General features: G+C 59.1%; 1 protein-coding gene across 1 annotated transcript in view; it reads right to left on the reverse strand.

The window, feature by feature from the left end:
- The window catches only part of ADAMTS14 (ADAM metallopeptidase with thrombospondin type 1 motif 14), an 81693-nt gene that overhangs the window by 22999 nt on the left and 44963 nt on the right, over positions 1 to 13731 (reverse strand). Inside the window, exons 4-11 of the mRNA XM_032595204.1 lie at positions 13124 to 13207; positions 12256 to 12412; positions 9845 to 9950; positions 7983 to 8126; positions 7364 to 7496; positions 5815 to 5928; positions 3396 to 3544; positions 1355 to 1530 (exon numbers count right to left, since the gene is read on the reverse strand). Of these exons, the coding sequence (XP_032451095.1) occupies positions 1355 to 1530; positions 3396 to 3544; positions 5815 to 5928; positions 7364 to 7496; positions 7983 to 8126; positions 9845 to 9950; positions 12256 to 12412; positions 13124 to 13207 (1063 nt within the window). The remainder of the gene's footprint in view (positions 1 to 1354; positions 1531 to 3395; positions 3545 to 5814; positions 5929 to 7363; positions 7497 to 7982; positions 8127 to 9844; positions 9951 to 12255; positions 12413 to 13123; positions 13208 to 13731) is intronic.

The following is a 13731-nucleotide window of genomic DNA, read 5'->3' on the forward strand; positions in this document are numbered from 1 at the left end:
CCCGCCCCTTGTCCCTGGGCTCCTAGGATACATCTTGCCCCAGTACTCAGGGCCCAAGTTCAGAGCCACAGCATCCAATACCACTTTGAACTTCACACACAGGTAGGACCCTGACCAGTACGCCCCAGGCAGGCAGGCAGCCATGGAAGCCAGCGGACAGTGGCGAGCTCCCCAGAATGGGAGGAATTCAAAGCAGAGGGAAAATGCTCTCTGCGATCATATTCTGGAGAGGTCTGTGCACCGGTGGGCAATGGAGAGGCCTCTGATGTCCCTTCTAATCTGAAGACTGTCATTCTAAATGTCAGCTGAATTGCCCTGCAATTAATACTTTGGAACAGGGGCTAAAAGAGGCAGCCCTGGGCTCAGGAGAGGAAAGGCTGCTCTGGTCGGTGCCATCGGAGGCTGAGGGCTGTGTGGTGGGGGGTGAGCATCTGTCCATCAAAGGACCATGGACAGGCTGGCAGGCGAGGTGAACACAGAGGACAGTTAAGGGCCCTTCCAGCATAAAGGCTCTAAGAGGCCGTGAATCCCACCCCTTCACTGGTATCTTGCTGCCGCTATAAGAGCCGTCAGTGAAAAGGCTCCAAAGCAGACAGGCACTGGCCTGCGTCTGTCCCAGAGCAGCCTGGAGGGATTCCGTATGAGGATCCCTGGCCACAGGTTCCCATCTGTGTGCCTCTTCAATCATTTTCATTAGCTGCTGAAACAGTAGCACAGTCAGTAAAACCTAAAACTATGGTATCTAACAGGACGGGGGCTCTCAGCAAAGCCAGGGCACCTGTACCTGTATAGAGCCTTCCCGTACAGGTAAGGGACCTGTGTGAGAGGCACCAACCCCAACAGCCAACACTGCTGTCAGCCGCAATAGCACCTCTGAGTGAAATGTCCCTGGTTCAAAGGGCACCTGGGGCGGGGGGGGGTTCAGTCAGTTGAGCGCCCGACTTCGGCTCAGGTCATGATCTCACGGTTTGTGGGTTTGAGCCCCACGTCGGGCTCCACACTGACAGCACGCAGCCCGCTTGGGATTCTCTCTTTCCCTCTCTCTGCCCCTCCTCACCCCCTTACTTTTTCTCTCTCTCAAAAATAAATAAACTTAAAAAAAAAAAAAAAAAAGAAAAGAAATGCCCTGGTTCCAGATCGTTTCCCCACCAGGGAACAGTCCTCATAAGCCTACACATCAGGGATGGCTTTAAGGAGGACGGTGGCCCAAAGACAAGGGCCTGCACAAAGGCGGCCAGCCTGCCGACTGTCCTCCACCATCCCTCCACCTCCACTGGTGGCCCCAGGCACGGGAGGCCCACCTAGCAGATGCCCAAGGACATGGAGGATGGGAGGGGGAGGGGGGCCCACTCACCATCTTCTGGCTCGTAGGGGATCCAGCTGTGCTTGGCGTCCCGGTGGATGTAATAAGAGTTGCGCCTCGCACACTGCTGGGCCCGGAAGTCCTCGTGGGGCCCCGGGCACTCCTCGCTGTTGCACACCTGGTACTGGAACATGGGCCCTGAGCACAGGCGGCCTCCGTAGGCTGGGCTGGGGCAGGCAGAGAGACCCGGTGACCTTGCCGGGGGAAGGCTGGGGAGGGCCAGGCTTCCCGCGTGGCCCCCAGGGGCAGCTCGGCCTTCTAGGGGAACATAAAGCGGCTGCTCGAACGTAAACTAGAGGGCTGCTCGTGGTGGGGGCTGCCGTGCTCAGAGCCCTTCCAGATTCTTCTCGCTCCACCCCTGGGGCATATGCCACCTGTTCCCCTGTGTGTTGGTGTGAGGGACGGTGGGGGAGCTGAGAAGCACGGAGCCAGGGATGAGCAACCCTCTCCAATCGGGCTGGAAGAGAAACCAGTCTCATTTATCTCTGTGTACCCTTCGAACCATGACTCACGGCCTGACATACCATGGGGGCACTCCCTCCCAAGGTGCCCCCGCGAGTTCCCATCTGCACCCGCTTCGCGTCCTAATAAACTAAGCAGTGGTAAAAACAGACTTGGGTCCTGAATGAGAAGGCCTGGCTAGGTCTAACCCCACGTCCCGCCTATGCAAATCTTGGGCAAGTCACTTCGTCCCGCTGAGCCTTAATTTCCTCTTTAAAGGTGGGACCCGGATACCTCTTCGGCCACCTACCTCCTGGTGTGTCGGTGAGGAATAAATAAGAAATGGCCTATGACGTACTCTGTACTGTCTGCCATCATGTTAAGAGGACTGGGTAGCGTTACGGATGCCAAGCGTCCAGGCGTAGGTGACCGCGGCTCCGCTCCCGGACGCTGGGGCGTCACGGGGGTTCATGCACCCAAGCGCTCAGCCTTCTGCCTGGCGCGGAGCAAGTGCTCGATACACGGTAATAATTGTAACAGCAGCTGTCATCCGTTAGTGCTTAATCTGGGCTGGGCACAGCGCTGAGAGGACACGTATTCTTTCACTTAAGCCTCGTAAAATAAAAATAGTTCTTATCACAGCGGAGTTTGAAAGAGGGCAGCTCTTGATGGAGGGGATAACCATCCACCTGGAAGGTGTTTTACTCGGAGTGGGCGCCACAGGGCCCTGCTCCAACCCCGGCTCTCCCCCCACCGACAGGTGGAAGTTACGGGGCGGGCCGTTTGGCTCCTGTTTGCAAAAGGTCAGCACAGCCGTCTGACACAGGAATAGGCTCCTCTGGGCGGTAGTGAGCTTCCCATGCCTGGAGGTAAACGGCCGAGTGTGAAGGACCCCTCCTGAGGATGCGAGGGAGGGTGGCCAACACTGAGCCACAGCATCCAGGGGGCCTGCTGTTCAGCGGAGTCTCGGCATCCCTGGTCCCCGGAGCCCGCTGACCCACACGGCCGCGTGTGACCCACACCGCCAGCCCTCATCTCGCCCGAGGCTGTTCTGAGCAGCCTGGGAGAGGCAGGCCATGGCCAGCTGGCCCTCGGAAGTTCCAAAACCACGGGAGAGATCCCCATAGAGGGGACCAAAGGGGAGAAACAGACCGATCCCCCAGAATGTTGGATTTACCGGGGCAGTGAAAGGCAGGAGTTGATGTCAAGTTTTGCTTCCTGGGGTAGAAAACAAACATGGCTACTGAGCATTTAGATCAGTGTTTTCTCAAAGCTTAGCCAGAGGATCCGGGTCACGGGCAGGCTCGTGAAACTGGGGGAATCTTTGGGCCCACCCAGAGTCTTCTGCACGTGAGAGTCTGAGAATCACCGGTTCAGACCGAATCTCAGCCTGATGGGAGATGTCGGGCCCGGGTGGAAGTGATGTGCCCCCCCCCCAAACAATTTTGGGTCCCCACCATCAGGATACAGGCATCTGCAGGGTCCTTCTCTCTAGTGTCCTGCCCCTCGGTGCCTTCCTCACCCAGCCCCTCCTCAGGCCTAGGGAGGGAGGGGGTCCCCTGCCCTGCCCACCTCAGCCAAGAGCACTCACGGGGGATTGTCACAGCTCCGGCTCCGGGATCGAACGCCACCTCCGCATGACCGTGAACATGACCCGAACTTGGTCCAGGAGCTCCAGCCTCCATCCTGGCCGTAAGTCTGCTCCGGCGACTTCCAGATGCAGTGACCTTTGAAGCACCACTGGGATGGAGCAGAGGGAATGAGGTTACCCTGGGCACCCCGCCCCCCGCTGCCTAGCCTGCTAGGAAGGGTGCCCGACTGCACATGGCACAGCTGGTGGGTGCCACAGGTGAGCCCAGAGAAAGGGACATTAAGAGCACGAGCCCCAGGGTGACAGAATCCCACCCACACCGCAAGCCAAGTGACCTCCAGCAAAGGGCTCCCCTTCCTGAGCCTATTCCTCTGGTGTCCACTGTGGATAACAGCACCTGCCCCCAGGGCTGCCGTGAACCTCCAAGGAGATAATGCCGGACACACACAGCCCTCCAAAAATGGCAGAGAGTATTGCTAATGACGGTAATAATTATGCAATTATTTGGTTTATCACCCCCGGAGAAAAAAAAGAGCTGATAGGGGAGAGAAGACACAGTCTTACCATGTTGATCTAGAGTAGATCTTGGCTCTGTGTCTCAAAATCACCACCCAGAGGCCACAGGCCGGTGTGTTTGTGGGAGGCAAGCCAGCCACACAGGGAGGTCCATCCATGCACAAATGGAGGGGGTATACGAATGGAGTCTGAGAGGCCTGGGTTGGAACCCCAGCTCAGCCATTACTAGCTATGTGCGGCTTTGGCATAACTTCACCTTGCTGAGCCTCAGTCTACTCATCTGTTAAATGGGACTGTTCTAAGACCTAAAGGCAGTAATACCCACAAAGGCCTTAGCTCAGGGCCAGGCACAAAGGCGGGCTCGACCAAAGTAACCCCCTCCCCTTCTCCTGCAGGGCAACATGTATGAAGTACAGCAAAGCTCCCTGGGTCTTTTTAAAGAGATAACAGAGTGGCTCTCAGCCTTAGAGTCACCTGGGGAGCTTTTAAGACTCCAGATGCCTTGGGGCGCTTGGGTGGCTCAGGTGGTTAAGCGTCCGACTTCAGCTCAGGTCATGATCTCACGGTTCATGAGTTCGAACCCTGCACTGGGCTCTGTGCTGACAGCTCAGAGTCTGGAACCTGCTTCAGATTCTGTGTCTCCCTCTCTCTGCCCCTCCCGTGCTCATGTGCATGCACTCTCTCTCTCAAAGAATAAATAAACATTAAAAAAAAACACCTCCAGATGCTTTGACTTCACCCCAGACCAACGGAGTCAGAATCTCTAGGAGTGGGGAGTTTTTACAGCAGCAATAGTATACCTTACATACTACAAAAAGTCTCTCCGGTCAAGTGTGCAAGTCAACAATTCTTCACAATCGACAGCGTTGTGCAACCGTCACCACGTCCAATTTGAGAACATTTCCATCACCCCAAAGAGATCTCCGTGCCCACCTGCAGTCGTTCCCTGTTCTAGAGGTGGGGACTTTTAGAGCTCCCCGGATGGTTCCAATCTGCAGCCAGAACTGAGAGCCACGGATTGATTGTCACATGCAATTGAGACGGAAGGACCTGGAACTCTGGAAATACCAGGAGCCAGTGTACCGAGTCTCCGGGGTAAGAACCCGCCAGGTGTGGAGCCCACTGGGCCATGCATAGCCGTGGGAAGCCCCATCCATCTGTGAGGAGGCAAGCCCTCCACATGTGATGTGAGCCGGCAGAGCCTCGTGAGGGCAGAGGGCAGAGGGCGGGCTAGGGGGGCGGGTCCTGTGGCTGAGTAATAACCCTGGAGCCTCTCTTAACACCCTGCTTCTTCCCAGCTCTCTGCTTTGCTCCAGCGTGACTCAGTGATTCAGAACAACCCAAAGAGTGGAAAGGCCACTTGGTCAGGGGTCAGCAGGACCCGAAGTTCAATGAATGGCCCAAGGTCACCACAGAAATCAGAGAAGGGCCAGCAATATAGCAGAAGTGGATTTTAGAACCCCTCAGGCTCTTAGACCCGGCCATGAGGTCCCCCATACAAATGATGCCCTGGCACCCACACCTGCTCAAGAGGGCAAACACATGCCAGGTGATATGTGAAAGGGCAGGTCTGGGGCAGGGGAGGCAACACGCATGTGGGTGAACCAGCATGGTGGGCCGGGGAGGGAGGCGGGCAGGACACCTGGAGTCTTCCCTTCATCCCTTCCTTTGCCTGCCTGGGCCTCGCTCTTCTCATCTGTAAAATGGGGGGGAAGGCTTCCTGCCAGATGGGCGATGAGATGATGCCAAACTCTGTGAAGCAAGCGACTGTGGTGTGGGAGAGAGGGTGTACCTATGAGTTCCTGGGGGGCTCCAGGCACACACACACGCAGCCACACGCCTGGGGGGCAGGGGCTCCCCTGGGACCTGCACACTCCTGCTGCAGCCCCGGGAACGCAGGTACCTGGCCAGGGGCACACTCTGTCCCGTCCAGCGGGGGCCCCTTCTTGGTCTTGCAGAAGTACGGGTTGTCAGGATGGCTGCACCACAGCTGTTTGCAGGGCTCGAAGGTCTGGAACTGCGCGGTAAGGGGACGGGGGTCACCGGCTACACTGGCCCTCAGGCTCTGACAAGTTGTCCAGGGGGCAAAGGGCAGTGATGGAGAGGAGTGGTGCGGTGGACGCTGGGGCCACAGCGCTGTGAAGGAGGCAGGAGGGCCCACACCCTCAAACTGGACCCCACTCCAAGCGCCATGGCCTCCGGTGACCCCTCTTCCCTCCAGCGGGGCACCGAGAAGGGGCAGGCCACAGCCCACATCCCTTGTCGTCCCCCCAGGCCTCCCTCCTTGCCTTTGCAGAAGCCACTGTGACACTGGGCAGGGACTAGGGTTTCGAGGGTCTGAGGCTCCAGGGAGGCTTGGGCCTGCCGACGTCCCCTGAGCCCAGTGCCTATCGGGGCTTCAAGGGGCTGTCGGTCCAGCCAGGACCCCAAGACACCCAGACAAGGTCAGGACTCCCAGCATCCTCTAGTCTCACCAGGCTGTGCCAGATGTTGGTAATCTCCTGCTTCCCATTGTCCAGGAGAGCCCAGTTTTTTTCTCTCCTATCATCCCCCTGCCAGCCGGACCAGTGTCCTCCAGATACAGCCCTGGGCATTGAAACCCCTCTCCACCCCCAGCTCAGAGAGCACGTGTCCCAGTGTGGCCTGGACTGACACGGAGCCTCCTGGGCCTGCAGAGCTGAGGAGGGGCCTGCATTCCTGGATGGGATGTTTGAGGCGCTGGAGTCACCAAGGCCTGACCCCTCAGAAAGACCCCTGCCCTGGGATGTCCCCTTCTCTGAGCCTCTGCCTGGATGCTTGTTAGCAGCTGCTCCGTTCTCTCCTGGGTGGCTCTAGCTAATCCCCAGGGCCAGGCTCTCCCTCGCCCTGTCCTGCCGGGTAAGGAAGGGCTATGTCCCCTTATATGTGTCTCCTGGGCATGGGGTGCGGTGGGGTGGGGCATGCAATTCACCGCCTGGAGAAGAGTTATGTGGCGGGCGACACAGGAGAATTTCACAAGGGTGACGAATCAGCCCAAATCATCCTACCAAATCCCTGAAGAGCAGACAGAGGCAACTATTCCTCCATCGGGCGAGAGCCCAGTGGCTGACGTGACAGAGGAACTGCCTGGCAGATAAGCTCCCTGATAACCCAGCCCAGCCAGGATCCCACCAGTCACCTGCCGCTCTGTTCTACTATGTTCCATCTTTCCCAGGAGTAAAGCATCCCCGAGCCACTGCACACACCTGCCCCCAAAGCTGGGACTGGGTGGGGAAGTTATGTAGCAGAAGGTGGCGGGGCCAGGTGCCGGTCGCCCTGGATCCCCCCCCGCCATGGCAGCTGGCACGGAGCCTGTGGGCCCATCACCAGGCTACCTGGCCAGGAGGGAGGAAGATGTTCTGTGCAGGACCAGCCTGGGTCACAGACGGACACGGCCCTGATTCTCCAGCAGTCAGGGGCTGGTGGGAACTCACCGCAGAGCAGGTATGGTATCCAGAGCCGAAGTCAAAGCGGCACTGCTCGTCCATCGAGTAGTCAATGCCCGGCAGCTCCGGGGGCTGGGGCCAGGCGGGCGCAAAGGGGTCATCGAGGAGGCAGTCGTAGGAGCTGCCGGTGGAGACAAGGAGGTGAGCCAGGCTGAGGCCGGCGCTCCCCAGCTCTCCTTTCCTGGAGGTGGGGGTTTAAGGAGCAAAGAAGGCCTGCAGGAATCCATCCTTGCTGCCCTCCGCTAGGAGCCGTGTCTTCCAGGGAGGAAGGCTTGGTCCCTGGACCATTTGAGGGCTCACTGCACCGAGGGAAGAAAAGTCAGGCCGCCACACAGGACGTACTCGGGGCCCTGGCCAGCTGCCGCCTGAGGTGGGTGACAGTGTCTCTGCCCACACCTGCCGCCCCCCCCCAAGTCCTCTCTGTACCCATTCTTGGCCTTGAGCTCCTGAGTCTAAAGCTTGTCCTGGGCCCCTGATGACCTGGGAACTGAGCGTGTGTCGGGGGCAGGGAGGTACAGGGAGGGAGATGGCTGAGGTTGGGTGGGGGGGGGATGAAGGGCAGGCTGCATGCTCCCCAGTCCCCAGCTCGGAGGTGGAGGTGACCTACGGGAGGTAGCGGCTCAGCTCCACTTTGCTGCAGCGGGACCAGTGGAAGCGGTGGAAGGCAGCCTGCACCAGGGGTGCCATGACGCTGCCCAGGCTGGTCTCGTCCGCACAGCCATTCCCCTGACCGTCATGCTCCATACCGAGCCTAGAGGGTGGGGGGGGGGGGGAGGGGGAAAGACGGGAATCCTGAGTCATGCCAGGGAGCCCGTCCCCGGGAAAACAGGCAGGTGGAACAGCAGTGGGAGACCATGCCCTGACCAGGCTTCGAACTGGACGGAAGCTGAGGGTCCCCCCTGCTCCCCAGTGGGGCTGGACTCATTCTGCCCTCCTGCCCCCTCCTCAAACCCCACCCCGCCCTCACGGCTTCCATGGCCAGCTCAAGCCCCACTCCGACCCCAGACACCCTCCCTGGCCACCCTGACTGAGGGCTGACCTCCCACGGTGGCGGCCACTTGCCCCACCATTAACACCTCACATGCCACGGCGTGCTGTCCCTTCGCCAGACCCAAGGCCTTCAAGTACAAGGACCCGGTCTTCATTTGGTTCAGCTCAACCTCATTTACCGAGTGGCTTACTTAAGCTTCTCCGAGACCCTGTAGTACTTTAGCACGGAGCTCTGTGCCTGGTACACACCTACCATGATGATAGTCTAAATTTAAAAGCTTGGGTTTTTTTTATAATTAATACTTAATGCCAAAGCCCAGAGGTTCTAAATTCTCAAGTACTCCTAGGTGGCTGCGTCTGGCCTTGACCACTAGACAGACAGACACAGGGACCTCTGGTGCTGACCTTGGCTCTCCACAGGGAGAGGTCTCTGCTTTGGGAAGAGTGGACCCCCGGCCTCCCACGTACAGGAAGACAAACTCCCAGCTCTAAAATATGTGGAACCATGGGCAGGAAGAGACCTCAGGGGTATCCTGGGTGTCAGCCTCCATGCTGCAGAGGAGGAAACTGAGGCCCGGGAGACAAGGGGTCACCGCCCGGTGAGGGGAAGAGCTGGGATGAAGTCCACATGGTCTCTGTGCTGACAGGGCCGGTGTGGAGAGGGGCACGGCAGACAGCAGGGGGCAGAACCCCTCTGGGCTGGCCCACTCCCCTGCTCCCCAGGCCCTTCACCTGCAGCACACAGCCCTCCCTCCGCGTGTGCACTGGGGAGGGGCCGGGCCAGGAGTGCGTCCCTCAGCTCTGCCCCATGGGCAGACGACGCCAGGAGGCATGACTGTAGCATGGGCACATTACCAGAGGACACGCTAGATGTCAGTGGCTTATCTCCTTTCTCCCGGAACGTAGCTTCTCTGGCCTAGTCTCCACGGCAGTCCATCCCTACAACGGGGCCTGGCGCACAGTGGGTGCTCAAGAAATGTTGGTCGCGTGAACGGATATGCTCCCAACAAAATCCAGGCCCAAGGATCAAGCAAGCAAGCCGCCAGCCTGGCCTGAGGCCGGAGCCTCTGTGCACCTGTTGAAGATGGGCTCAGACCAGTGCCCTGATGTGCACCGAACAGCAGTGTGGGCCCGGACAGCTCTCAGAAGGGCCTTGAGTTGTGCATGGGACGAGGGAGAGAGACCGTCCAGAGAACAGACCACCTCCTATGACGGGATAGTGCATCCGCCTGCCCAAAGACAGGGCCACGTCTGGTTTTCCGTGGCCCTGGGATTTGGGGGCTTGGACCCAACGCGGGCCCAGAATTGCCATCTGGGCCCCTGGGCTCCGTTCCCATCAGCGCTGGGCCTCAGTGCGTGGGCAGCTCCTCTGGCATCTCCCGGGACACTGGGATGGGGGCCTGATCTGGGATAAAGCCTCCCACACCCGCAGAACCCCTCGGAGCTCCCGGCACAGCCCGCCCTCCCGGCGCCACTTACACGTGGCCGGTCTCGTGAGCCACCACGAAGGCCGAGGAGAAGCCATCCTCGTGGTTGAGGGTACAGCTTCTCAACGGGTGGCACATGCCAGTGACAGGCGCATACCCTGCCGGGGAGAGGGAGAGAGGGCGGAGAGAGAGGTCATGGGGAGGTAAAGCAGGACCCAATGAGGTCTGTGACTGACCGGCCACTGCAGGGACATCCTGACGTGGTCACTGCCAGAGGCTGCCTGGAGGAAGAAGGATCCTTGCAAGGCCCGCCCCCTCCCCGCTCCGCCCCACCCAGTACAGCAACCCCGAGCCAAATGCCCCCACACCCTAAAGCTCCACGGAGCCCCTCAGGGCCCACAGCCTCCTCTAATCAAGGCAGTGGGATTTCCAGATGCCCCAAGCCTGCCCAAACCCGACTTCCACGCCGTGCCCCTCTAGCCAGCCAGTCAGCTGGTCAGTCAACAAACACACTCCAAATACTTTTTGATGGGGAGGGCAGGGATACACTGTGTTACATTCTATGGGGGAACCAGAGGAATCAGATCCGAGCCCCGCTGCCCTGCCCCTGTCCCTGCCCCTGCCACACACCCACACTTAAGGAGCAGATGGCTTAGCAGAGAGACTAGGTGGTAGGAGGTCAGCTCACACGAGGGCCCGCAAGGCTACAGTCAAGGGGCATGTGCAGGGGGCATGTGGAGGAGAGAACAGATTCAACTAAGGGGGTTGAGGGCCACCAGGTAATGGCTCATGGGGGGGGGGCGGCGGGCACAGGGCTGGGCCCAGAGGACAGGTAAGACTCTGCAGGGGAGGGGATGGGGGGACGTGCTGGGGGGGGGACACAGAAAGGCAGTGCAGGGGGCTGCACGTAGCAGCCCCAGTAATGTTTGCTAAGTAGCTACTGTGTGCGAAGCCTGAATTCTTTTTTATTTACTTATTTATTTGAAGAGAGAGAGAAAAAAAGCACATGTCCATGGGTGAGGGGCAGAAAGAGAGAGAGAGAGAGAGAGAGAGAGAGAGAGAGAGAGAGAGAGAGAGAATCCCAAGCAGGCTCCTCGCCATCACCGCAGGGCCCAATGTGGGGCTCGATCCCACGAACCGTGAGATCACGACCTGAGCCGAAATCAAGAATCAGACGCTTAACCAACTGAGCCACCCAGGCCACCCACGAGGCCTGTGTTCTAAGGGGCCTGCTTCCCAGCCTCCCCGGGGCCCCGTTATAGGCTGGGAGGGAAGGCTGGGCTGGGAAAGACCTCGGAGAAGGGGTGAGGGCAGAAAGCACTTCCTGCCTGGGGCTGCGGTTATCCAGATGACTCTACCCAGTCTTCAGAATTGCTCAAATGCTCTTTTATCTGAGATGCTTCGGGGGACTCTAATGAGAGGCTGCGGTGTGAAGGAGCTTCCTGGGGCCTCTACTGTCCTGGAGTTCTGAGGTTTACTCTACGTGAGACGTGGGGATACACCTGCACGCGTGTTGGTATGTCTGGCCACATGTGTCTGTGCACGAGCACGCACGTGTAAGTACGTACATGTATCCGCATGCGTAAGCATGTGTATCTATGTGATCCGTGTACACGTATATCTGTGTGTGTATGTGTATGTGTGTGTGTGTGAGAGAGCAAACCTCACACTTGACACTTCGGGGATTCAGACAAGGAGGCTTTGGATAGAGGCATGGCCAGCTGACTCCCTTCTGGAATCAGACCAGGAAAAACTAGAAAGCCCTCAACTCGGAGCCTAAAGATCCAGTCAGAGCTGCAGATCTGTCTCGTCTCTGCTAGAGGGCAGGGGCAAGCCTCTTCGCCACTCTGTGCCTCAGTTTCCCCACCGGGAAAACTGTGAGTGACCAAAGCTTCACGTGTCTGCAGAGCACGCACGACCACAGGCATTTATTTCAGGCCTCCCTCAGCCCTTGTGGTGGGTTGGAATGGGGGAAAGCGGCAACTGTTTTTTCCCCACTCGGCAGGTGGGAGGACCAGGGGAGAAGAAGTGAGCTTGGGTCGCTGCACAGAGAGGTGTGGAGCGTATCCACACACAAGCCCTGCTAGGTGCCCCGAGGCCTGTGTTGAGCCCATATCGATACGGGGGTGGGGGGTGGGGGGGCTGGGGAACAGAAGCATCTTGAAGATGCTGACGGGTCTTCCCGCAGCCAGGCTCTGGGACAGTAAGCCTGACCACTCTCGGCCACCCGCAGGCTCCACCCAGACAGCAGGGACCAGAGCGGGGACCCATTCACTTCCCCTGATCCCTGAGGAAACCACTCTAAAGCTTGCCCATCCAGATGGGCCAGGTCCTTCTCCAGAGTCCCATGAACCTCTCTGTTGACTGGCTCCTCAGAGCTCCTCGGGTGGCTCCAGAGAGCCCAGCCCCGAGCCCCGGCCTCCGCCCTGCAGCTGCAACACCTGGCCGCAGCAAATACAGTACCTTGCGTACCTGAGGGCCCAAAGTCCTGCCGGGTGAGGAAGACGACGTGGTCATGGTGCTCTGCGTGGCTGGGATCCTGGCGCTGCTGAGAGTGTGCCCAGCGACATACCTGCTCCAGGCTGCGAGAGGGGTTCCCCCGCTCGATCAGGCTCAGAGACTGCGGGGGCCAAGAGCGTCAACAGAGAGGGGGTTGCCAGCGGGCACCCGTCGTTCCCCTCCCGGTGGCAGAGGACACTGAGGCCCGTGGGACGCGGTGCCGGTCCCCAGGTCGCTGTGCATGCGCACAGCCCTCCCGCTTCGGGAAACACTCGCGTGCCAGGCCCTGCACCGGGACACCTGTCTGCCGGGAACTCAACACGCATTCTCTCGCATCCCTCGACCGAGCTGCAAGGCGGGGTTAGCTCTGAGCACTTCTGTGCCTTGTGTTCGTGGTCTCATCTAATCTTCACAACAGCCCCTGGAGGAAGGTGCTACTGCCACCCCCATCCGGGGGAGAAGAAGCCACCAGTCGGTCTAAGACTGCAGAGCCCAGGGCCCCAGGGTCCAACCAGAGCAGGACTTGTCTCGTGGTCACTGCCCGGCTCAGAGCCCATTTCTGCACGGGGTCCTCAAGGAGAGGGATCTCCAGCTGCCAGGGCATAGGACTGCCTGCTTCCAGACTGCAGGGAATTCCCCCAGGCCCGGTTAACATCCCCAAATGCCTCTGCCCCTGAAGCCTCAACTCTAACGGTCTCAGGGTTCTGATTCTGGGAACAAAATGCTTCCTACATGCTGACCAGCCCCTCCCCACACCACAGCCCGTCCGGTGCACCGGTCCCACACCCCCTCTCCCTCCAAACCCTGCCAGTTGCAGAAGGGAGGTGGTCACCTGCCGGTAGCCGACCATGATCAAGCGGACAAGGGCAATGTTTATGTGGGCGCCCAGGGACTCATCATGGTAAATCTCATCCACCTGCAAGGAGAAAAGAGCATGCAATTTTAAGGGAAGCAAACGTTTGTCAAGAGCCTACCACACAGCAGGTACTGAGCCAGGTACCTGACCCGTGTTATCCTCACCATGGCCTTTTCAGGCAGCATTCTTCTCCCTACTGTACAGACGAAGAAACTGAGGCAGAGAGAGGCAAAAGGACCTTCCCAAGGCCACACCGCTAAGTTGCTGCAGACCTGGGATTCAAATCCTGCCCCGCCTAGTTCCACCTGTGCACTCTCTCCACGAAGCCAAGTGTGAGGGGCTGGCCTCACACTCAGCCCTCTGACAAAGACTCATCTTTCCACGGCTCAGGAGAGTCCTTCCACAAATGTCCCCCGGCCCGGGTCGCTCATCCTCAAGCCCCTGGGTACCCCTCCAATTGCCACGGGAATCGTCTGTCTGCTCCATAGTGCCCGGGCACTTTTCCACGGCAAATCCAAGGGAAAGTACACGAGGACCTTGGAAATGCAGAGCCTCGGGCCCACCTCCCAAGTCAGAGTCTGTAA

This window comes from Lynx canadensis, chromosome D2 (assembly GCF_007474595.2).
Source record: "Lynx canadensis isolate LIC74 chromosome D2, mLynCan4.pri.v2, whole genome shotgun sequence".
Taxonomy (NCBI): Eukaryota; Metazoa; Chordata; class Mammalia; order Carnivora; family Felidae; genus Lynx; species Lynx canadensis.